General features: G+C 46.1%; 1 protein-coding gene across 7 annotated transcripts in view; it reads right to left on the reverse strand.

Moving 5' to 3' along the window:
* Positions 1-10,099: 10,099 nt before the first annotated feature.
* Positions 10,100-24,983, reverse strand: part of IMMT (inner membrane mitochondrial protein) — a 144,464-nt gene continuing 129,580 nt past the window's right edge. For all 7 annotated transcript variants that reach the window (XM_029592774.1, XM_029592773.1, XM_029592772.1 and 4 more), the window contains one exon: positions 10,100-11,071. In XM_029592774.1, coding sequence (XP_029448634.1) covers positions 10,464-11,071 — 608 coding nt within the window. In that variant the 3' untranslated portion in view covers positions 10,100-10,463. The remainder of the gene's footprint in view (positions 11,072-24,983) is intronic.

Genomic DNA, 24,983 nt, shown 5'->3' on the forward strand with positions numbered 1-24,983 from the left:
AAGGGCTTTTATCCCTTTTCTTGCCCCACATCCAAGCTATTAGACTATGTCTGGTACCTCTCGGAATCTGGTCTCCACACTTCCTCCATATGAGTACACCTCAGTGCCATCTCTATGTACCATCAAGGAATAGGAGGTGCCCCGATAACAGCTCAACCCCTGATGAGTCACTTCATGAGAGGCTTACTACAGCTTAAGCCTCTTCTGCGGCCAACGGTTGTGGCATGGGATCTCAATGTTGTCCTTGCACTGCTCATGCACATTCCTTTTGAGCCCTTGCACTCCTGTGACCTCAGATACCTTACATGGAAAGTACTTTTCCTAGTAGCCATCACATCTGCTCTCAGGGTGAGTTACAGGCCCTTGTGACCTACTCACCCTATACAAGGTTCCTCCATGACCAGGTGGTTCTTTGCACTCACCCTAAATTACTACCTAAGGTGATTTCCATTTAAATCAGTCCATAGTCTTGCCTACTTTCTTTCCAAGACCTCATGCTCACCCAGGTGAGCGAGCTCTGCCCACCTTGGTCTGTAAGCCTGCTCTTGCATTTTATTTAGACCACACCGCAGTCCCCAGGAAGTCCACCCAATTCTTTGTTTCTTTGGATAAAAACAAACGGGAATGCGGTAGTTAAGCAAATGCTGTCAAACTGGTTGGCAGACTGCATTGCATTGCATTCTGCTACCAGCAAGCAGGCCTTCCACTACAGGGACGAGTGAAGGCACATTCTGTCAGAGCAATGGCAATGTCAGTAGCACACTACCGTTCAGTACCGATTGCCGACATCTGCAGGGCTGCGACATGGAGCTCTCTCCACCCCTTCGCATCTCACTACTGCCTGGACAGGGCTGGATGACAAGATTCCATCTTTGGCCAGTCTGTCCTAAGAAATTTGTTCCCAGTGTAGGAACCCAACTTGTCCTACCTCAACCCACTGTGAATTTCAGGCTGCCTCATCCTTGCCAACAGCACCCCAGTTGTTGTGCCTATTGCACATGTGTGCTGGTTGGCCTATTTCGTATGACGCAGCCTGTAGCTTGCTATTTACCCATATGTGAGGACTACCATCCTGCTTGTCCTGGGAGAAAGCAGAGTTGCTTACCTGTAACAGGTGTTCTCCCAGGACAGCAGGATGTTCGTCCTCACGAAACCTGCCCACCACCCTGCGGAGTTGGGTTTGCTTATGTTTTATTATTTTATTTTTTGCTTGTACTTTTGCTACAAACGAGACTGAAGGGGGACCCCTGGTGGCTACAGGGTTAGTGGCGTGCTTGGCATGTTCAGTGTGACAGTCAAAGTTCTAGAAACTTTGATAAAATTGTTCCTTTACAGGGCTCCATCTGATGATGTCACCCATATGTGAGGATTAACATCCTGCTGTCCTGGGAGAACACCTGTTACAGGTAAGCAACTCTGCTTTCTGCTATGTTCTAAGCCGGAACTTCTAAGGCTTGGGTGTGTGTATAATCAATTACAACACAGGACACTGGCTTCCTAACCAATACTGCAGGATATTACAACTCCTTGAAAGAACCAAGGAAACATGCAGTCCAAACATCATTTTGGATTAAGGCAGCACAGGAGTCAGAATGCCATCTGCATGTTAGCTCTAGAGTTTGTAAGGAAAAGTAATTTTCACTGAGGAAAACAAAAGGGGCTAGATCAAAACGGGCACAAAAAGATTCCCATTTTGACAATTCCCTTTTTAGTTTACAACCAGCACCCCCTTCCTGCCCATTTCCAAGATCTCACAATAATCCAGATATCTGACCTCCCAGATCCCCATGGTCTTTCCAGGTAGTTCTCTGCCACATTGATCTAGTCAACACAAGAAGCGTATAAGTATGCCAGACCCAGATACGCAAGTGCCTGCATTTTTGCTAGGAATTTTAAATTATTGTATTTGCAGCCTGCCACAAAAACCCAGCTACTAATTTTTCCCATTTCTCTTCATATTTGTTTTTGCAACTAAAGATCCTCTGTGCGTATTCCATGCCTTCTTAAAGTATAACCTTTTAGCATTCACCATCCTATCTGTGAAAATATGTCTGCTTTACTTCAGAGTCCCTACCTCCTCAGAACTTTATATCCTAACTCCCTACCCTAGAACTTCCTTTCTACAGAAAACGTTTTCTTTTGCATTAATACTTTTCAGTTGTTTAAATGTTTCTATCATAATTGTTCCTGTCTCACTTTTCCACTAGGACAGTGGTTCTCAACCTTTTTTCGGCTGGAACCCACCTGACACATGTTCAGTGTGTCACGCATGTGAGAACCATCTGACAGTCTCTGGGCAAAATGTAAATATACATTCCGCATCCTCAGGAACCCCCTCGAACCCCAACAATGGGTGCAGAGCAGAACTAGGGCATTACCCGTACAACTCACCATACAAAAAAAAGATATTCTGGTTCTGATGACATCTCAGTAAAAGCAAAATCAACTCCTTTTACTGGCAGGCACCATCCCCCTCCTTATGAAAAGACAGTGATTTACCACTAAAGCATGTCCTTTTGAGAAAACACAACAAATAAAATTAATACAAATGCCTTACATGCTAGTAAAATACCTCACCTCAGTCACACACCCAGAACTGACCTTCACCAAGTACAGAAAGACCACAAATTATAAATATGGAGACAAACTGGAATGGAAAACCAAAACAGCCACTCTGCATGCAGTGCAAAATGGAAAGAGAAATATAGCACCTAACATAATAATGCACACAAACTAATCTGCACAAAGTTAAACCTGTATTATGGAACACACTCAAACAGGCAACACTACAAATATTAAACCAGGCCCTAAACGCTAATATACCTCCTATTAAGAAAACAGAGCAAGCCAAGCTGCTATAGATAGATACCCACTTAGAAATAATTGTAAAACTATACTAATAAATGCTACAAAACAGCTGATGAACAGAATAACATCCAACAATTAAAAACCCATAAAAATGATTAAAAATTATCCAAATACCAATAAAATATTTCAAAACAGCAGTCACCACATAATACCCAATAATTAAAATGGTAGTTAATCAAGAAAAATACACTTAAAAAACCCAAACACTTTTACTTACCCTCTCCTATTCCTTTCCCTTGCAGGCCAATAGCACTCACCAGAAGCAGCAGTGGCTACTGAAGCTGTCTTCACAGTCCTCTTCCTTAGAGCCCACAACCAGTCACTCACACAGACCAGTAACCTCCCTAACTAGTCTTTCTTCCTCACAAACACCAGTCTCTGTCTCTCTCACACAGACATCAGTCACCTCGCTGACCAGTCTGTCTGTCCCACACAAACACATCACCTCTGACCAGTCTCTCTCTCTCTCAATCACACACATGCTCACTTACATACAAGCTCTCAATCATACACAAATGCTCTTGCTCCCATTCTACCACACACACACAAAGCTGCCACTCACGCACCCAGGCACCCATTCTACCACACACACACAAAGCTGCCACTCACGCACCCAGGCACCCATTCTACCACTCACACACCCAGGCACCCATTCTACCACACACACACAAAGCTGCCACTCACGCACCCAGGCATCTACTCTACCACACACCCAGGCATCCACACAAGCTAGCTCTCACTCATGCACCTATTCTACCACACACGCACACAAAGCTGCCACTCATGCACCCATTGTACCACACACACAAGTTCTCACTCATGCACCCATAAAGCTGCTACTCATACATTCTACCACAGGCACACACAAGCTCACATGAAGCCTCTTCTCATTGGCCCAATAACCTTAGCCTCCACTTATCAGCCGCTGCTGGCCTAGCCTCCAGCAGTGCGCATTGTCTCTCCAGCCACCGCAAGCGCACAGGGTTTCTCCACTCATTGGCCCTGCCGGCCTGCCCTCCGGCAGCGGTGCACAGGGACTCTCCAACTCTTCAGCTGCCACCGGCCTGGCCTCCGGTGGCGGCACACAGGGACTCTCCAACTCTTCAGCTGCCACCGGCCTGGCCTCCGGTGGCAGCACACAGCGTCTCTCCAATCTTCTGCTCTGCCGACCTGGCCTCCGGCAGCAGCACACAGGGTCTTCTCTGCTCTTCTGCCCCTGGAGAGAAGGGAAGTACAAGTGGGGCAGTGGGACACCAGGAGCTGCGACACACCTGCCGGTGCATGGTGTCTCGAGACAGCGGTTAAGAATCGCTGCACTAGGATATAGTAGAGTTGCTTACCTGTAACAGGTGTTCTCCTAGGACAGCAGGATGTTAGTCCTCACAGATGGGTGATATCAGATGGAGCCCATCACAGAAAACTTTTGTCAAAGTTTCTAGAACTTTGACCGGCACACTGAGCATGCCCATCATGCCACTATCTTCCATGCCACCATGGATCTCATCGAATAAGGCTTAACAAGGCCTCTAAGCTGAAGGTCCTCCTGCACATAGTAGAAGGAGATGCAATCCGCCAGCCAGTTGGACAGAGTTTGTTTGCCCACTGCAATGCCCATTCTGTTCTTGTCAAAGGATATGAAGAGTTGCATGGACTGCCTGTGGTATGCAGTGAATTCGAGATAGAAAGCCAAAGCCATCTTACAGTCCAAACTGTGTACAGCTCATTCGCCTTGGTGAGAATGAGGTGTCAGAGAAATAGGTGGGCAGAATATAAGATGAAAATCAATCACCACCTTAGGCAAAAACTTGGGGTGAGTACTCAGAACCAGACTATCATGAAAGAGTTTCATGTAGGGCAGATACGTCACCAACGCCAGAAGCTCACTAACTCTGCGAGCCGAAGTGACCGCCACGAGGAAGAGAACTTTCTGGGTTAAGTACCTCAGATCGCAGGAGCACATAGGCTCAAACGGGTCATGCATAAGCTGCGCTAGCACCACGTTGAGTTCCCAGGACACAACAGGACGACGCATGGGGGGGCTTCATCTGAAGCAACCCCCACATAAATTGGCCTACCATCAGCGCTGATGGCACTCAGGTGGACCCTGACCTAGTTGGTCTTCAGGCCAGCCTCCAAGGGGCGCCACAGGTAGTCTAGCAACTGCAGCACGGGGCAGGCGAATGGATCCAAGCCATCATCTCCACAGCAGCTAGAGAACCTCCTCCATTTAAGCCTGTAAGACTTCCAGGTGGAACTTTCTTGAAGCTACTAGTACCTAAGACACGTCAGAGAGGTTGAGAGACTGCAGGACTAGCCTCTCAACATCCAGACCATCAGAGCTAATGACCTAAGATTTGGATGGCGCAGCCTGCCCCGATCCTGCATGATCAGATCAGGGCAAGTCCCCAGACGGATGGGCTCTCTGACAGACAAGTCCTGCAGGATTGGAAACCAGACCTGCCTTGGTCAATACGGGGCCACTAGGATCATGGTCCCTTTGTCCTGCTGGAGCTTCATGAGAGTCCTCATTACCAGCAGAAGCAGAGGATACACATACAGAAGACCCTTGCCCCAGTAGCAGGCAAAAGTGTCTGAGGTTGTCTTCCCATCGCTCCTGTACAGGGAGCAGAAGTTTAGTGTTACAAGGGGAAGCAAAGAGATCCACATCCGGGGCTCTCCACAGGTGGAAGATCCGGTCCACTACACAGGGATCCGGTGACCACTCCTGTAGTCAGAATGCCCGACTCAGGCAGTCCGCCACCGCATTTTCCATCCCAGCCATGTTAAATCACTTGCAAGAGCATGCCTTGGAATAGGGCCCAGGACCATATCTGCACTGCCTCCTGACAAAGGAGGAAGCAGCCCATGCCTCCCCTGTTTGTTGATGTACCACATCGCAACCTGATTGTCCATTTGGATCAGGACAGCTTTGTGGGACAAATGATCCCGAAACGCCCAGAGAGCGTAGTGGATTGCTCGGAGCTCCAGGAAGTTGATTTGGCAGCGAGCTTCCTGTGCTGTCCATCGACCCTGTGTACGGAGTCAGTCCACATGCACCCCCCAACCCAGGGTGGATGCATCGGTAGTGAGCACAATCTGGTGCGAGGGAGCTTGAAATGGAAGTCCCCATTCCAGATTGGTGAGATTTTCCCATCAAGACAGGGAGGCCTGAAGAGGCTGCATGATAGACATGTGCATTGAGGTCTTGGGTTGCCTGCAGCCACTGAGAGCGCAGGGTCCATTGAGCACCACGCCTACACAAGCGGGTGAATGGAGTACATGGACAGACGCAACCATGTGACCCAAAAGACAGAGCAATAGGCAAGCAGAAACCTGACGACTGCAGCGGACCAAGCGCACCAGTAATGCCAGGGCAAGCACTCTGTTGTGGGGCAGAAACACCTTTGCCTGAACAGTGTCCAGTCTGGCTCCAATAAAGCCCAGATGTGGAGATGGGCAGAGATAGGACTTGGGGAAGTTGATGACAAACTCCAGAGACTGCAGCACAAGGGCAATTAGCATCAGGGAGAGGAGTGCCCCCTGCTGGGTACTGCTTCTGATTAGCCAATCATCCAGAAAGGGGAACACATGCATTCCACTCTAGCGCAGGTGTGCCCCCCCAACCACCAGGCATTTGGTGAAGACCCATGGAGCCGAAGCAAGGCTGAAGAGTAACAAGTGATATTGGAAATGCTCCTTGCCCACTCGAAAGCAGAGATACTTCCTATGGCTGGGGAAGATCTCGATGTGGGCATACGCATCCTTTAGGTCGAGGGAGCAGAGACAGTTTCCTTTTTGCAGGAGAGGGATCGGGGTGCCCAAAGAGACCATCTTGAACTTTTCTCTTTGAAGAAACTTGTTCAAGGCCCTCACATTGAGAATAGGGTGCAAGCCCACTGTTTTCTTTGGTATCAGGAAGTACTGAGAGTAGAACCCCCAGCTCCGTTGGCGGTGAGGGGGGATGGTTTTGACCATCCCGGCCATTAATAGGGTGGAGAGCTCTGTCATAAGCACTTCCTAATGAGGACAAACCCTACGATGGACACGGGGGAGAGTCCACGGGGCCATCCCTGAAGTTCAGCCGCTACCCTCGGTGAACAATGGCAAGAACCCACTGGTCTGACGTAATGCTGGGCCAGAGGTCTGCAAATAGATATAGCCGGCTCCCAACTGGGGTACAGGGGGCCGAGGGTACAGCAATCTGGCACATACTCCCTCGACCGTAGTCAAAACCTCATAGCAGGGCTTTGGCTGGGGGGTGGGTTGAGGCCCGGGGGTCCACTGTTGATGTGAGCAACCTGAGAGCTGGCACATGACGTGACGTGCGTTCCCGAGAGGCAGGAGGGTAGTAATTTCTCTGGCAGTAAATGGACTTCCTGGAGCCCTGACACGAGGATTTACGGATCTGAGGTACTTGCTGAGAGGTGTTGCAGGGTCTCGTGGTGGTCTTAACTGGGCCACTGCATCCCTAACTTTATCTCTGAAGATATTCTCCCCTGTGAAGGGTAAATTCACCAGCTTCTCCTGGACCTCTGGTTGAAGGTCCGAAGCACGAAGTCAGGCCATTCTGCTGGCACCAATGCCCACTGCAGCCACCCTCCTCTGCAAAGAGGACATGGTGGTCATAGGTGAACCGCCCCTCATGTTTGCCCGCCTCCAGACCTTGCTGCTGGGGCAGGCGCTCCAATAATTTCTAGACCTGTTTCCACATGTTCCGGTGGTATTGGGTCATATACAATTGGTAGGACACAATACATGCAATGAGCATAGAGCCCTGAAAGGCCTTCCTACCTAGGGCATCTAAGGCCCTGTGTTCCAAACCTGGCAGGGCAGAGGCAGGGTACGAGAGTGCTTGGCCTTCTTGAAGGCAGACTCCATCACCACAGACTGTATGGGAGGTGGCACCTCAAAGCCCAAGGCTTGTTTCACCAGATAAATGGTCTGCCTTCTGACTTGCCAGAGGAACAGACACAGGGTGCTCCAGCATTTTGTGCCGAGCGTCCTCTTCAGTGAGGAGCTGGAACAGGATGGCCTCGGCCATAACGTGGACGAAGCCTGCAAAGGACAGATCCTCTGGGGCAGACAGTCGACTCTCATCCGGCAGTGACGGTTTGGAAAGAAGGCCGTCTGAGTGCTCAGAGGAAGACTCGGATGTGTCATCTTCCCAGGGATCATACGGGGGTTCCTCCTCACTAAGGTCCCTTGGCGATCGGTTTGGAGGGTCCCTGCCCAAGCCTCTGTTTTGGCATCAAGGGCACCATGGGCATTCACAGCACCAGGAATGGGGAGCACTGGCCGTGGCACTAAGGGCACCATCAGCCACATGGATTCTTCCTCCTCCATAGACCCGATAATGGGAATCACTTGGGGGGGGGGGGGGGGGGTCATTGGTGGTCACTGGGGAACCGATGGTCCCTCAGGCACCGGCTGCATCTGAAGTACGCCCAGAAGGACATCTAGAGACTCTAGCAGGGGCGCCAAGAGAAATGGCGCAGGCTCCGGCACAGGGACCGGTGCAGACAGTGGGTCAATACCCCTCAGGGCTTGGAGCACCACCTGCTGAACACTGCGGTCCAACTCTTCCTGAAAATCCACTGTATTTAAGATGGATGGAGGAGGAGGAAGAAGCAGCGTCACCAGAGCCTCCTCGGAGCCCTGAGGAGACTCAGTGCCCAGTGCCACAACCTGTGGAACACCTTGGACTCCTGGGTCTCAGAGGACAGTTTCTCTTCCCCATGGGGTTGCTTTGGTGGCGGCATGGTGGCCACCGATGCTGCACCGGTCCCAGATCCATGCACCGACTGGCTTGCGAGACTTCCCTCTGTGCTTGGCCTGGGTTTTTGCCCTGAGCAGAGGAAGGTGAAGATCCTGACGTCCTTGAGTGCGAAGACTCCGGAGAAAGCCTATCACCGGCTTCTCTCTCACGAGAGGGACCCGCTGGAGGGGTAGAGAGGGATGGCTTACCTAACGGCTCCCCTCGGCCTCTAGGTGTCAACACCCCGATGCCAGAGTAGATGGATCAGACTTTTTGGCAAAAAACGTTTCCATCTTAATCAGCCGGGCACGACAGTCTTTGGGGGTTATCTGGTCACACAGATGTCACCCTCGGATGTCATGCGATGCCCCCAGGCAGAGTATACAGACCTAATGTAGATCAGTAATAGACATGGTCCGCAGGCATTGGTGAAAACTGGACACCATGAAAAATAGCCAGCGAGCAGCTGATAGCCGCTGGTCACAGAGAGGCAACTCACCAGGAATCGACCGCACGAAGGGAAAATTTTAAACACCTACTGCACACCGGACAGCACAGACTGAAGAGGGACCCAGTGCCGAGAATGTCAAAAACGACTGCGAAAATACTTTGAAAAGGATGAGCTAAAAGCAGAACTCCACTACTGCAAGGAAACCTCTTTGCAGAAAAAAAAAGAGACAGAAGAGGGACCCCGCATGGATGCACAGATAGTGGCATGCTTAGTTTGCCAGTCAAAGTTCTAAAAACTTTGACAAGAGTTTCCGTGCCAGGCTTCATCTGATGATGTCACTCATCTGTGAGGACTACCATCCTGCTTGTTCTAGGAGAAATATTTATATCTCTAAACTCATCCTAGGCCTTCTGGTGCAGACTCCATTTTGATAGCCCTTTTCTGGACCACCTCCATTCTGCCTATATCCTTTTGGAGGTAGGGCCTTCCAGAATGGGACAATACCCCAGCTTGGTTTTACCAAAGTGCTATACAATGACATAATTGTTTCCTTTTTTTTCCTACTAGCTATACCTCTGCAGCATCCTGCAGTCAACCCAGGAAATGGAAGACGTTACACAAGAACTAAACACAGATCTTCTTAATGGCAGTGCACAGAGGTGCCACTGAGCCACCATGTCAGCACACAAACTTGCTTCTGGATGTTCAGTGAAAACAAAATGCAGTACTTACATACTGGGCAATATTGTCGTTATCTTGTTTTCCTGTAGCTAGGAGTTCTATTACCATAATATTCTGAAGTAAAAATCTCCAAATATCCAAATTTATATGTATTTTCATGATTTTTGAGAGGTTAAAATAATGAGAACTAGAATGTTTACAGTCAAAACAGATTTTGGAAGTAAAATACTTCTATCCTTTACGTTTTTAAAGTTAATAAACCGTGCCTGTGCTTTTCATTCATCAGGCTTGCATTTTACTTAAAATGTCAGTAGCAAATATTCAGAGAAACAGCCTTTTACAGCTCTTTTTAAATATCTTGTTTTATTCCTTGTGAACCAAGAGGCAAATAAATCAACAATGTTGAGGGTTACAAACATTTTGGTTGGATCACAAAGCCCGATCAGTAAAACCTGAAAACATTACACATTGTAGGAGTAAGCATTTCTGGATTTTGCTGACATGATGAGCACTGAACATGACATAATGTAGTATAGGGAGATTTAGAGGCGTGCAAGAAAAATGGTAACAGAGGGTTTGGTTAAGTAACTCATTTCTAATACAATTCATGACTTGTTCATAAAACAGTGAACAGAATATTTCTTTTTCAGTTTCCCTTCAACACTGGAATTATGCATATAAAATGTCATCCTTGATTCTTTACTCAGATCACTGCACTTGAGTTGTCCCTAAACCCACTGCACTGGCATAAGCTGAGAGGATCTCCACTACTTGTTTGGTTTCTAAGGTTAGTCTGGCTTCATTCAACCAGTCGTTTGCCACTCTTCTAGACTCCCCTTTCAACTGGTTGACAAACTTGGCTGCCAGCTCCAAATCTCCATGTTCAATGCAGTATGAGGCATAGGAAAGTAGTTTGAATGTGTTTAGGTCCTCAGCACTGAGCTCAGTTGGGGGTTTGAGCTGCCTAGGTTCAAAGGAGAGCAGGGACTGTAGGTAAGACAGAAAGTACTGGTACAAGCTGTTCCTGGTTTCATCAATCAAAGCCACCTTCCTTGCTTGTCTGTGGACAACAGAGAAACGGGCTCTCAGTGCCTCTTCACTATAAACACCTCTTGTCAGAGACTCCTGGGGCAGGGCTGTGGTTAAGGCGAGGGTAAATTCGTTGTCAGCACAACCAGCCTTGAGGGCCTGAATTGCACTCTCTAGTGGTTCTGTAGGGCTCTCTCCTGACGCAGTCTTCATGATGAACTTTAGTGCCTCAATTGAAAGCCACAATCTATGAGCTTTTCTGGCCTCCTCTTCTGCAGCTGCCTGACCTGTAAATAAAAACCAGACAAACAACTAGTTAGAAGCCTGCATGCAATAAGCAAAGTGGTAACTGCAGTGAATTATGGGTTAAGTTTAACAAATTAACAAGTTTATCAGTCCAAGTACTCCAATTTGGCTTTCAGATCAAGATCTCAACATGCGAGTCCACATACAAAAATGAGAAGTTGGTTCACATAAAGCATCTCTATTTAGAAAACCAAAATTAAAGAGACAATTGCAATCTTTTTTTTTTTTATTTAGGCCCTGCAAAGAAGAATAAAGTTTAGAAGCCACTGACCTAGAGTGCCTGGAAGGTACTATTAATGTAATGGGAGACAGCAAAAAAATGTTTTGCTCCAAAGATTACACACAATTTATTTTTCTGCCCCAGCTGCTTCCTTCTGTGCCTCTGGACTTCCAACTTACTTGGATCCAGCCTCCTTAAGAGTTACAATGTCAGGAGTCCTAGTGGAGGCTGGAAAAGGTATAGAGAAGGGCAATCAAAACAATACAGGGAATGGAACAGCTAAGAAAAGGTTAAAGAGGTTAGGGCTGTTCAAGCTTGGAGAAGAAATGACTGAGATAGGATATGGAGGAGGTCTACAAAATCATGAGAGGATTAGAATGGGTAAATGTGAATTGGTTGTTTACTCTTTCGGATAACAGGACTGGGGGCATTCCATAAAGTTAGCAAGTAACAAATTTAAAATAAATTGGAGAAAATTCTTCCACGCAATGCACAACTAAGCTCTGAAATTTGTTGCCAGAGGATGTGGTTAAGGCAGTTAGCTTAGCTAGGTTTAAAAAGTTTTGGACAAGTTTCTGGAGAAGAAGTCCATAAATTGCTATTAGTTAAGCTGACTTAGGGAATAGACACTGCTTATTACCAGCATTAGATCAATCTAATATTTGGGTACTTGCCAGGTACTTGTATCTTGGATTGGCCGCTGCTGGAAACACGATGCTGGGCTAGATGGATTGCAGTCTGATCCAATATTGCAACTTCTTATGTCTAAAGCATGCCAGCTCAAGAAGTCTACTTTGACATTTTCCACCCTAGCAATGTGGACTGCCAAGACCAGCAGATGCTTCACCACCCAAACCAGGAACAGTACGTCCTTTTGCACTACCTGAGTACTCCCACTCCCTCCTTGGATGTTTACATATGCCATTGCTATGTCATTATCTAAGAGAGCCTGGACCATTGAACCATTGGAGGAAACATCTGAAGAGCTAATTGGATGGCTCTTGTTTCCAGTCTGTTTATCAACCAGCTTGCCTCCACGCTGGACCAGAGACCCTGATCCACTTGTCCTTGGCAATGAGCACCTGAGCCCATTAGACTTGCATCCATTGTCCGTATGATCCACTGCAGAGTCTTCAGACTCATTCCTTTGTGGAGATTGGTGTCTGAGAACCACCAGTGCAGACTCTCTCATCAGAGTGATAAGGAGACACATCACATACCTCTATTCCCGAGGGTTCCACCTCAACAACAATGCCCTCTGACGCAGATGCATGAACACCCTGACCCAAATAATCAACTCCAATGTCACCATCATTGAACCTAACATGTGCAGGTAAGATCACACACAAGGGCTGACACCAACAAGGCCTACTTCTGTTCCTGGAGTTTGTGGGCTCTGTCCATTGCCAAGAAAACTCTCCTCACTTTTGTTTTGTAGAGTGACCCCCAAATATTTGAGGAGCTGGGAAGGCTGAAGATCACTCTTATTTATTTATTTTATTTATAACTTTTTTTATACCGAAGTTCAGGTAACAGAATTACTTATCACTCCGGTTTACATTATAACAAGTAGAAAACAATGACAACATATGTCTTACAATGAACAAGGGAGTGAACAACTTGGATAATATAACATAACATAACTAGGAACAGTAGCAGTATGCACTATTAGAGCGAGACTAGCACATGGGGAGGGAGGTTTGCTAATGGGGGGGAGGGGGAAGGAAGGTTGTTCGTGGAGGGGGGGAAGAGGGAGAAATTTCTTATTGATGAGTAAAAACATGAGCATAGGTTCTGGACGTCAACAGTATGAAAACAGTCTATGGGAGCTGTGGAAGACTAAGTAAGTTAAGGGAATGCTTGACCGAATAGCCATGTCTTGAGTCTTTTTTTGAACGTGTTGGGGCAATGTATCAGCCTTAGCTCCGGAGGAAGCAGATTCCACTGTTTGGGGCCTGCTGTGGATAGAGCTCTTTTACTTAAAGATGTTTTTCATAGGAGGTGCATGTAGAGTTCCTCTTTGTGCTAATCTTAGCGGTCGGGAAGACGTGTGAAGCTGAAGAGGGATTCTGAGGTCCAGTGGAGTGTTGTTGAATATGGCTTTGTGGGTGATTGATAGAAGTTTAAACAGGATTCAAGATTTGACTGGGAGCCAGTGGAGCTTCTTTAGAATTGGTGTTATATGATCTCTTTTGTTGGATTTAGTGAGACACCTTGCTGTAGTGTTCTGTAACAGTTGAAGAGGCTTTAGGGTGTAGACTGGGAGACCGTGAAGCAGTGAATTACAGTAGTCCATTTTCGAGAAGATGATGGATTGTAACACTGACCTGAAATCGTGAAAATGAAGGAGGGGTCGAAGCCTTTTTAGAACTTGGAGTTTGTAGTAGCACTCTTTAACCGTAGTGTTGATGAAATCAGAAAAGCTCAGATGGTTATCCATGACCACCCCAAGGTTTCTGACCCGTGGGGAGAGAACTGGGAGCGGCGTAAGGTGAGAGCTATTCAATGGAAGGTGAGAGCTATTCAATGGAAGGGTGCCATCTTGAGTGATCAAGAGGAATTCTATCTTGTCAGTGTTGAGTATCAGGTTAAGGTTAGACAGGAGTTTGTTAATGGAGAGGAGGCAGGAGTTCCAAAAAAGTATGGTCTTTTGAAGTGATTTGGTGATAGGAATAAGGATTTGGACGTCATCTGCATATAAGTAATGGGTTAACTTTAGATTGGAAAGGAGATGACAAAGCGGAAGAAGATAGATATTGAATAACGTAGGGGATAGCGAAGAGCCTTGAGGGACCCCTAATGTGGAACTGAACGGTGGTGACTCTTTGCTATTGATCTTAACTTTGTAGTATCTGTTCTGGAGGAAAGATTTGAACCAGTTTAGAGCTTTGTTTTTGATGCCGATCTCGGATAGTCTTTCGATGAGATAATCATGGTTGACCGTGTCAAAGGCGGCTGAAAGATCAAGGAGGATGAGCAACCAGGGATGTTTGTTTTCTAGATTCATGAGAATGTTGTCTGACAGAGATAAAAGAAGAGTTTCGGTACTGCGGGATTTGCGAAAGCCTAATTGAGCTGGGGAGAGGATGTTGTTATTTTCAAGAAATTCAGAGAGCTGTTTGTTGACTATTCTTTCCAGGATTTTGGCAATGATCGGAAGATTAGCAATCGGGCGGAAATTTGCTGGGTTATCTGTAGAGAGATTTGGTTTTTTTAATAAGGGTTTTAAGATGGCAAGTTTGAGGGGGTCAGGGACCAGGCCCTGTGATAGAGAGGTGTTGATGATCTGGGTGATAGGCTTAGCGACGTCTTTAGCGCAGGTTATGAGAAGGTTAGCTGGAATTACATCAAGAGGGTGTGAGGATGGCTTGAGTTTCTTTAAAAGGTTTTCAATCTCTAAAGAAGATGTAAGCTCGAAATCCTCTAAGCGGGCCGTTTGTGGCGAGGAGGCTGAGGAAAGTTGAGGATATATTGGGCTGAGTAGTAGATTAGGAGAGCATGAATGATGTTGGGTAGGAACTTCACTCTTGGAAAGATTCACCTCCCATCCTACTAAAAAGACCCCAGAATTTTCTATACACTGACAGGTCTTATGCACTCCTCTTCTGTTTGGCCCCAATAAACCTACTGTCCAAATATGCTTATTCAAAAGCATATATTCCATGGATCCTAATTACTTACACCTCAGTGGATTACAATCATAAAATATTTACTTTTCAAATTATATATTAATGAATAGCATTACAAATCCAGTTGTATGCAACGAGTGGGTGCTCAGATACCCTCCATATACAATACACCATTTTTCAACATTCACATATAACCCTCCTCCCAAAACATCCTATTTCTTAGCGTCCAGACATATGAATCCAGAACAAGTGGATTAGGCACCTCCACCAGCAGATGGCGACAGAGCAAACTGATGTCACAGTATATATATCGCTGCAGTGCCATCAGCCTGCCAGTATTCTCCATCTCCAGCAGATGGTGGATGTGCATCTCCCTACAGGGTATTGCTTTATTTTGTAAAAGGAGAATTGAGGATATTACATGGCCCCACTCACCTACAATGTTACCAAAAGGTCCCTTTCCCCAGTTGAGAATTCCTGAGGTGATTTCCATGGTCCCTCAGATGAATGCCTTGGTCTGGTAGCTGTTTTTTCAGCCGGTGGGGACTTAGCTGCTTAAGTAGCTGAAAGGCAGTGAGTGCGGAAGGAGAGTGCGGCGGTGACGGGATATGCCCTCTCCTCCCGCAGCCGGAGACAGTTTCTGTACTCAGCCAAGTAAGGCAGAACTCAGGTAAGTTAAAAAAAAAAACCCAACAAAAAACAAAAAAAAAAAAAAAAATATATATATATATATATATATTTACAGAGACATAAAAAGGAATCTTTTGTAGCATAGGGCTTCCTCCTTTTTTCCCAGTCTCCATGCTCGGCATACTGCTCTATGCTCGTCCTGCTCCTTAGGAAGTCGAAGGACATGGACACCCTGGCAGGCTGAGCAGCCTCTGTAGGCTAGGCCCCGCTCAGAGGCTTTTTCACTGCACGTTGCATGGTAGAACGCTACGGCATTTTGCACGCTTTTCTTAGGCTGCCCTCTACAGGATTGTCAGTTCAATGTATGTGTCTAGCTGTGTGTCCAGTTTCTGGATGCTTAGTTGGGCCTTGTATCCGTGTGTCTAAGCTAAGTGGCGCCTTGAGTGGCCGTACAGTTACCCGTGCGCCCGAGTTACACTGTACGCTTAAATTGTTTTTACGATGCTTGGTTTTGGATGCCTAGATGTGAGACGCCTAAGGGTTGGATACCTAAGGTTGGACACGTTTTTTTGTACATCCAAAAACACTAACAAAACAAACAGCTAGACACATGCCTCCAGCCGCCGCTTAAGCACACTGTCGGCCATAATGGTGCCTATGCCTAAGCGCCTTTCTCTTTGCATTGCCTGTCATATTCGGGCACCTCAGCCAGGAGTGCTGGCTAACTTGTGCCAGCGCTGTTTGGAGGCTCAGGGAGAACTGTCTTATTCTGATTTCATGAAGCCTAGTTCTTCTCAGCTGAATATAGGTCTGGGTACAGATGGCTCAGATGAGGTGCCTGATTTTGAAACTCCCTTAACTGGTTCCTCAGCAAGGGATGGGAGCTCAGTATGTATGCCTCAAGTACCTCCTGGATTGGATAGTTCTACCTTTTCATGGGTAGACGTTTACCAGGGATTGCAAGCCTTTCTCCAGGTGCAATCTTCAGCCCTCTCTAATGCTCCCAGAGCAGAGTCACAGATAGGAAACTTGCCAAGACCTACTGTTAAGCGCCAGAGTACTGCTAGTGCTGCAGCGGGACTTCAAGATGGAGGTCCAGATGACATGAATGACGACGCCTATCTGGACTCCCTTGAGGATGGTGAAATTCCTCCAGGATTAGAACCATATAGAACTATGCTATGGTTCTTTCATAAAGATGAGCTGCCAACTCTGATTTCCCAGACCTTGAAACTGCTCGGAGTTTCTGGAGCACACGCTGTGACTTGAGCCAAAGAAAAATCCCATTTTGGATTTCTTGCGTAAGGCTTTTTTTCTTTCCCCGTGATGGAGCCATTCAAGAATAAACTGATCTTGAGTAGGAAAAAAGGGATGGAACAGCTCCCCTATGAGGAAAGGCTGAAGAGGTTAGGGCTGTTCAACTTGGAAAAGAGATGGTTGAGGAGGGATATGATAGAGGTCTTTAAGATCATAAGAGATCTAGAATGAGTAGATGTGAATCAGTTATTTACACTTTTGGATTATAGGAGGACTAGGGGGCATTCCATGAAGTTAGCAAGTAGCACATTTAAGACTAATCGGAGAAAATTCTTTTTCACTCAACGCACAATTAAGCTCTTGAATTTGTTGCCAGAAGATATGGTTAGTGTAGTTAGCGTAGCTGGGTTCAAAAAAGGTTTGGATAAATTCTTGGAGAAATCCATTAACTGCTATTAATCAAGTTTACTTAGGGAATAGCTACTGCTATTAATTGCATCAGTAGCATGGAATCTTCTTGGTGATTGGGTAATTGCCAGGTTCTTGTGGCCTGGTTTGGCGTCTGTTGGAAACAGGATGCTGGGCTTGATGGAAGCTTGGTCTGGCCCAGCATGGCAATTTCTTTTGTTCTTATGCCCCAGAGGCTAATTTCAAAGGTGGTCGGATTTTGGAAGGCCTGTACCCTTTGGATCCAGTGGCAAGAGAGCATTTACATTTTCCAAAAATAGATGCACTTGTGTGTGCAGTCTCCAAATGGACCACTATTCCCCTGGGAGGAGGATGCTCATAATAGAAGGATTGAGACTATCCTTAAGCAAGCATTTGATGCAGTGGCAATGACCATGCAGATTGCTTCCTGTTGTTCCCTGGTGACTCGATTGTTTACTTCTCTCCCAGGACGACAATGACTTTGGGGCGAATTCCAGGGCAGTTATGAAGCCAGCTGCTGCTTTTTTTTGGCAGACGTGGGCTGTGATTTGGTCCGCTATTCAGACAGAGGAGAAGCTTTCATTGTAGCAGTCAGACGTCTGTTATGACTGAGAAATTGGTTGGCCAAAGCAAACTCCAAGGCTATTACCAAATTGCCCTTTAAAGGCTTAATTTTATTTGGGAGATAGATGGAAAAAAATTGGCAAATCCCCAGTTCCTTGTTTGCCAGAGGATAAGGAGGAGACGCCACGCTCTTAATTTAAGAGATTGTGCTAGAGGATCCAGGCATTTTCATCCCTATAGAGGAATGACCCTTTGGTAGATCTCAGTCCTTTCGTCCCCAACAGGCAAGAAGGGGCATAGGTTTGGATAGTGGAACCTCCCGACCCTCCCAATGAAGGTTAGATCACCCACCCCCAGGAACAGGAGACGCCTCTCTCTCTTATCAGAGGTGGGTCGAGATCACATGTGTGTCCTTATTCCATTTATTTCATTGTGGCTAAAGAGGGCTCCTTTTGGCCCATCCTGGATCTCAAGGTGTCAACCGTCATCTGCAGGTGACATTTTCACATGGAAACATTGCGCTCGGTAATAATGGCCGTGCAGTTGGGGGAGTTTCTGACCTCCTTGGATCTGTCCAAGGCATACCTTCTTATTCCCATCCAACTAGAGCATCAATGCTTTCTGCGGTTCACAGTTCTGGGGCGCCATTTTCAGTTTCGGGCCCTGCCCTTTGGTCTGGCCACTGACCCAAGGACCTTTTCCAAGATAATGGTGGTAGTGGTAGCAGAACTGAGAAAAAATGGGATCCTCGTATATCCATAATTGTATGACTGGTTGATATGAGCCAAGTCGCTGGAAGAGAGCTGTAGAGTGACCCGCAAAGTGATCCCCCTGTTGCAGAAGCTTGGCTGGGTGGCGAACCTGACCAAGAGAAGTCTTCAGCCTGTTCAGTTGTTGGAATACCTCTGAGTTCAGTTTGACATGAGACAGGGCAAAGTTTTCCTGCTGGAAGCACGCATTCAGAAGTTGATGACGTAGCTCCGTCTGTTACTGAACACTGCACCCCAGCCATATGGTCCTACCTGCCAGTACCTGGCTTAATGGCGGCAACCCTGGACGTGGTCTCGTGGGTGAGGGCACATATGCATCCTCTTCGGCGCTCCCTGCTGTCTCGTTGGAACCCGCAATCTCAAGACTATTCGATTCGGCTCTTCCTGCCAATGGAAGTCTCCTCCCAACCGCAGTGGTGGCTGCAGGCAGATCATCTAAGCAAGGGAGTTTCTCTAGTGCCACTGAATTGGCTACTACAGACAACAGATGCAAGCCTCCTTGGTTGCAGAGCTCACTGTCAGGAGCTAACAGCGTAAGGGTGCTGGAATACAGAGGAGTCTCTCTGGAACATCAATAGTCTGGAAGCCAGGGCGGTCCAATTGGTATGTTTGCAGTTCAGCAAGTGTGCATGATTGATCAGTCCAGATAATGTCAGACAATTGTGGCTTACATCAATCGGAAGGGAGGAATCAAGAGCCAGCAAGTGTCATAGGAAATAGATCAGTTTATGGAATGGACAGAAGTGCATCTCCCGATGATCTCAGCCTCACACATAGCAGGAAAAGAAAGAAATGTTAAGAGCAGATTTTCTCAGCAGGGAGAGTCTGGACCCAGGAGAATGGGCCTTGTCAGATGAGGTGTTTCAGCTGATTCCGGATCACTGGAGTACCCCATTCCTAGACCTCCTGGCGACTTCTCACAATGCAAAAGTTCCGTGATTCTTCACTCACAGGAGAGATCCAAAGTCTTTGGGGGATCAATGCCCTAGTGCAGGAGTGGCCGGAGGACAAGTTGCTGTATATGCCTTTCCTCCATGGCCCATGTTGGGCAGATTGATCCAAAGGATCAAGTGCCACAGCGATGGTACTCTTGGCTGCTCCAGATTTGCGACGGCTCCTGGGGCGGGGGGGGGGTGGATTCTCCCCTTCGACTTCTGGCACACAGGAACTTGCTAAGTCAGGGTCTGGTTCTTCACGAAGATCAGACTGTTTTGTCTTACTGTATGGCCCTTGAAAGGGCTCGATTGCTGAAATGTGGATACTCAGTGGCAGTGATTTCCACTTTACTTAGGGCTAAAAGGTTCTCCGCTTCCTTGGCCTATATGTGCGAGCTGGACAAGCATTTGAGGCTTTGTGTGAGGATCGAGGTTCTCTTCCTCATTCGGCCAAGATTCCACTCATTTTGGAATTTTTGCAGGATGGCTTGAATAAAGTTTGGCCCTTAATTCTTTTAAGGTACAAGTAATGGCTCTCACCTGTTTCAGGGGTTAGGTGAATGGTGGTTCCTTATTGGCTCATCCTGATGTGGCCCATTTTCTGAAAGGAGTGAAACATTTTTGTCCAGAGAAGGGCAACCAAAATGATAAAGGGGATGGAACAGCTCCCCTATGAGGAAAGGCTGAAGAGGTTAGGGCTGTTCAGCTTGGAGAAGAGACGGCTGAGGGGGGATATGATAGAGGTCTTTAAGATCATGAGAGGTCTTGAATGAGTAGATGTGACTCGGTTATTTACACTTTTGAATAATAGAAGGACTAGGGGGCATTCCATGAAGTTAGCAAGTAACACATTTAAGACTAAATCGGAGAAAATTCTTTTTCACTCAACGCACAATAAAGCTCTGGAATTTGTTGCCAGAGGAGGTGGTTAGTGCAGTTAGTGTAGCTGGGTTCAAAAAAGGTTTGGATAAGTTCTTGGAGGAGAAGTCCATTAATGGCTATTAATCAATTATACTTAGGGAATAGCCACTGCTATTAATTGCATGAGTAGCATGGGTTTTTCTTAGTGTTTGGGTAATTGCCAGGTTCTTGTGGCCTGGTTTTGGCCTCTGTTGGAAACAGGATGCTGGGCTTGATGGACCCTTGGTCTGACCCAGCATGGCAATTTCTTATGTTCTTATGTCCTCTCTTGCATATTCCAGTACCCTTATGGAGTCTAAATTTGGTCTTGGATTTCTTAGCTGGTCCTACACTTAGACAGATGCGTAGCCTGCCCTTGCAGTTACTGACCTTGAAAATGGTGTTTCTTGTGGCAATTTGTTCTGCGCGAAGTTTGAGCTGCAGGCCTTGTCTTGCCGGGAGCTTTTCCTCTGGGTGACTCCAGGGGCGATACGGCTGTGTACTGTTCCTTCTTTTTACTGAAGGTGGTCACTGAATTTCACTTGAATCAGGCCATCTCCCTGCCATCTCTGGACAGAGAGAGAGTTGTAGAGAAGTATCATCTGTTGCAACCCTTGGATTAAGGAGGCAGTCACGGCAGCCTCCTAGTCAGGTTAGGGCTCATTCCATGAAGACTTAGACAGTGTCATGGGTGGAAGTTAGGTTGCTGTCTCCCATTGACATTTGCCTATTGGCGTCGTGGTTCTCCTTACACACCTTTTCCAGATTTTATCATCTAGATGCGCAGGCTCGGGAGAATGCAGCCTTTGCATGTAAGGTTTGGACTGGACCGCGTGCAGCCTCCCGCCCTATTCGGGAGTAGCTTGGGAACATCCCACTTGTTCTGGATTCATTTCACTGGATGCTAAAAAATGAGAAATTACTATTTACCTGATAATTTCCTTTTCTTTAGGACAGTCAGATGAATCCAGCTTCCCTCCCTTGGCTGCCGAGTGTTTATAGTATGGTCCTCCTGTGTGACCTCGTATTATAGGGATTTCTGGTAAGTGTTGGTCCAGGCCATATATATATATATATATATATATCTATATATCTATCTATCTCTATCTATCTATATCTATATATATACATATCTACTCTGTTTCCCTGAAAATAAGACAGTGTCTTATATTAATTTTTGCTACCAAAGATGCACTAGGCCTTATTTTCAGGGGATGTCTAATACCGTTGAGCTGCTGGCTGCCCCTGCGTCAGCCATGCCTCACCAGTGTGCTGTCAGAGGTAGGAGTGTACAGGATTCATGGTAGTCAGCTTGGGCTGACTCTGCTGCTTTTGAACCTCTGCACACTACTTGGAAGGGGTCCCCCGACTGGTACTGCCACCATCCCCAGATGTCAGCAATCTTGATGCCACTGTCACTGCTGCCACATGGCTATTGGGGAGGCGCCGATTGCTGCTACTGACACTGAAGCCCATTCTGCTGCCTCCTCTGTGCAGGCCCCGTGGGCTTCCACTTTCTCCATGCTGATCTCGTACATTGTGAGATCCGCATAGAGAAAGTGCTATTCTTGCACATTCCCAAAGATTACATGTGCCAATCGCTAAAAAGTAATTTTTTTTTTTTTACCTTTGCTGGCTGATGTTAGTTTTCTAATCAGTTGGTCACAGGCTTTTTTTTTTCCACCTTCCCTTTCTTATTTTTTTGCCAATTCCTTTTATATTGTCCTCTTTTCTTCCGTATTTCTTTTCTCTCCGTCTTCTTCCCTCAAAACACACAGTCAGGTTCTCATTCTCACATGCATTTCTCTCTCTCTCACACACACACACAGGTTCTCACTGTCACATGCTGTCTCTCATACAATCATTCATACACACAGTCTCTCACTGGCACATGCTGTCTGTCGCTCACACACACAGGCTCTCTCTCACTCCCACATGCTGTCTTGCTCAAGCATAGGCTCTCACCGTCACACGCTGTCTCTCTCACACACACAGAGGCTCTCACATGCTGCCTCTGCAAACATTCAGATCCTCACTCCCACACACAATCTCTCAACTCATCTCATATACGCACGCACACACCCTCTACAGACCCTCAGCCTCTCTCTCACCTCTGGGCCTCTTCGCGGGTCGCCGCAGGATGGGCTCTGCAGCGGCCCTGAACTTCTCGGGCCTCTTCCTCGGCCTTGCTACCGGGCCTCTTCCTCTTCTTGGGCCGCTGCGACTTGGGATTCGCAGCAGCCCGCAGCGGCTCCTCTTCTGCACGCGCTGATGCTCTTTCTCCTTCCTGCCCATGTGGCTCCGGCAACGTTTGAAGATATGAATTCCAAATGTACAAAAAGTTCTTCTTTCTTTTAGACAAGCGCCTCTTCGCCATTTTCTCCATTAACATTAATTCATGAAAGGCATTTTTCCATACCCAATGTGAAGGAACTTCTTTGGCTTTCCATATCATACGAATTCTCTTTTTCCTCACCAAAGAAGCTCTACGAATTAAAAGTCTATTACCCTTACTCTGGATCTGAAAAGAAGTAAGATCATCAAAGAGAACTCCTTCAGGAAGAAAGGAAATATTTTGCCCAAGAATATTTTCAAAAAACTCCTGAAGCTTATTCCAAAATTTGGTGATATGAGCATAAGACCAAAAAACATGACCCAGTGTCCCTCTATCTACTTTACATTTCTGACAAATATCTGTATCAATTAATCCACATCTACACGCCCTTGCCGGAGAGATATATGACCATGTTAAAAACAAACTGCATTTCTCTCAGTCTCTCAGAAGATTCCAAAGTTTTAATATGCCTAAATCCCGCTTTCATTTGAATATCAGTAAGTAAAATGGACACTTTACTATTCCATTTAGCTATCAAAGGGGCCACAGCCTTTAGCGGTTGAATCTTCAGTAAGGATTTATAAAGCAGAGATATCTCGTCCTCCTATAACCCTCAATTTGAAAAAAAATCTTCCAAAATACTTCCTGAAGTTGCAAACCTTCTACACACATAGTTCAAAGGGGCATGGGATAAATACTGTGGATCCATAAAGTCTAGAGTATGTGAATGAAGAGAAGAGGCATGGAGGTGGCTTGCGGGAATGACAGCTACTACCTGGAGATTAATACCCTTATTCAATAAACATACTCACTTAAATGCGACTCCAACATTGCTCTATGCTTCAACGGCAAGAGGTAATGTGGAAAAAAGGATTTGCTTTCACAAAAAAGTGGGGGAGTAGCTTGATTATTGCAGCAGTTACTACCCCAAACCAAATATTTATTTATTTAGCATTTGTTTATATACCGAGGTACAGCTGACATAGCCTTCACTCCGGTTTACATTATAACCAAACCAGTTACATTTAAATTCATAACAGTGTAAAGAGAATGAATCAGAACATTAACTTAAAAAGTCAATAAATACATTGACCCATACATTGAACAATAGTTATTAGTGTAAGCAACACTTGAAGTAGACGGTTGACACCGTTAAAGAGAAAAAGGTTTCTGCAGGACAGGACGGAATACAGAAGGAGGGGATTGCAGGCATAAAAAGGAACGTGAAGGTGGATATGAAACAGATTATGTTCAATTGTCATTAGGTGAGCAGCCATTGTACGACTGTGAGAGTAACCAATCTTTGAGATCTTTTTTAAAAGATTTAAAGTTTTCTTGCGAATTGAGGTGTTGAGGTAGTGCGTTCCATAATTTTGGGCCGATGATGGAGATGGCTCTATTTCTAGTGGAGGATAATTTGGCTTGAGGTAAAGAAGGGACATCCAGCTGAACTTTATATGTAGATCTTGTTGTACGTGAAGATTTATGTAGATGTATAATATTGTCCAGGGCAGAGAAGTCAACTTTGTGAATTGATTTGTGTAGGATTGTGAGTACTTTGTACTCTATTCTTTTTTTAACTGGAAGCCATTGTAAGTTGTATAGTACTGGGGATATATGGTCAGATTTTCAAATAAGTCTAATATTTCCACTTTCAATACATTGCTCTCTGCTTCAACGACTGAATTGCACAGGCTGGGTAAACAAATAAGCATGAGAGTAGCTTGCTTATTGCGGCAGTTACTACCCCATACCAATTAAGCTTGATACTTCACTTAGATGCAGCTCCAGCACTGCTCTCTACATCAATGGCGGGGGTGGAAGGTAACTAGAACCAAAAAGTTACTAATAAGGGCCAAGAGTAAAAGATAAGTATGAGAGAGAAAAAAATAAGTGTGAAAGCTTGCTGGGCAGACTGGATGGACCATTTGGTCTTCTTCTGCCATCATTTCTATGTAGTTGCAAATAAGCAAAATAGTCTTTAGCTATAAGGTCAAATGTCTGCTGCAGTTCTGGGAAAGGAAATATCTGCCCACTGACGCCCAAAACCTGCTGGAGATGTGTGATACCTTTGATTCTCCAAGAAGCAAATACCCGATATTGGGACCCTGGCAAGAACTGTGGGTTCTGTTAATAAAATGTGTACTGGAAAAATAACAATAGTATAAGTTGTAAGTTGAAGTGTTGGGAAAGTATAATTTGCACTCTGTTTTTTTTTATTTTA

The sequence above is a fragment of the Rhinatrema bivittatum genome, chromosome 1, assembly GCF_901001135.1.
Source record: "Rhinatrema bivittatum chromosome 1, aRhiBiv1.1, whole genome shotgun sequence".
NCBI classification, from domain to species: domain Eukaryota; kingdom Metazoa; phylum Chordata; class Amphibia; order Gymnophiona; family Rhinatrematidae; genus Rhinatrema; species Rhinatrema bivittatum.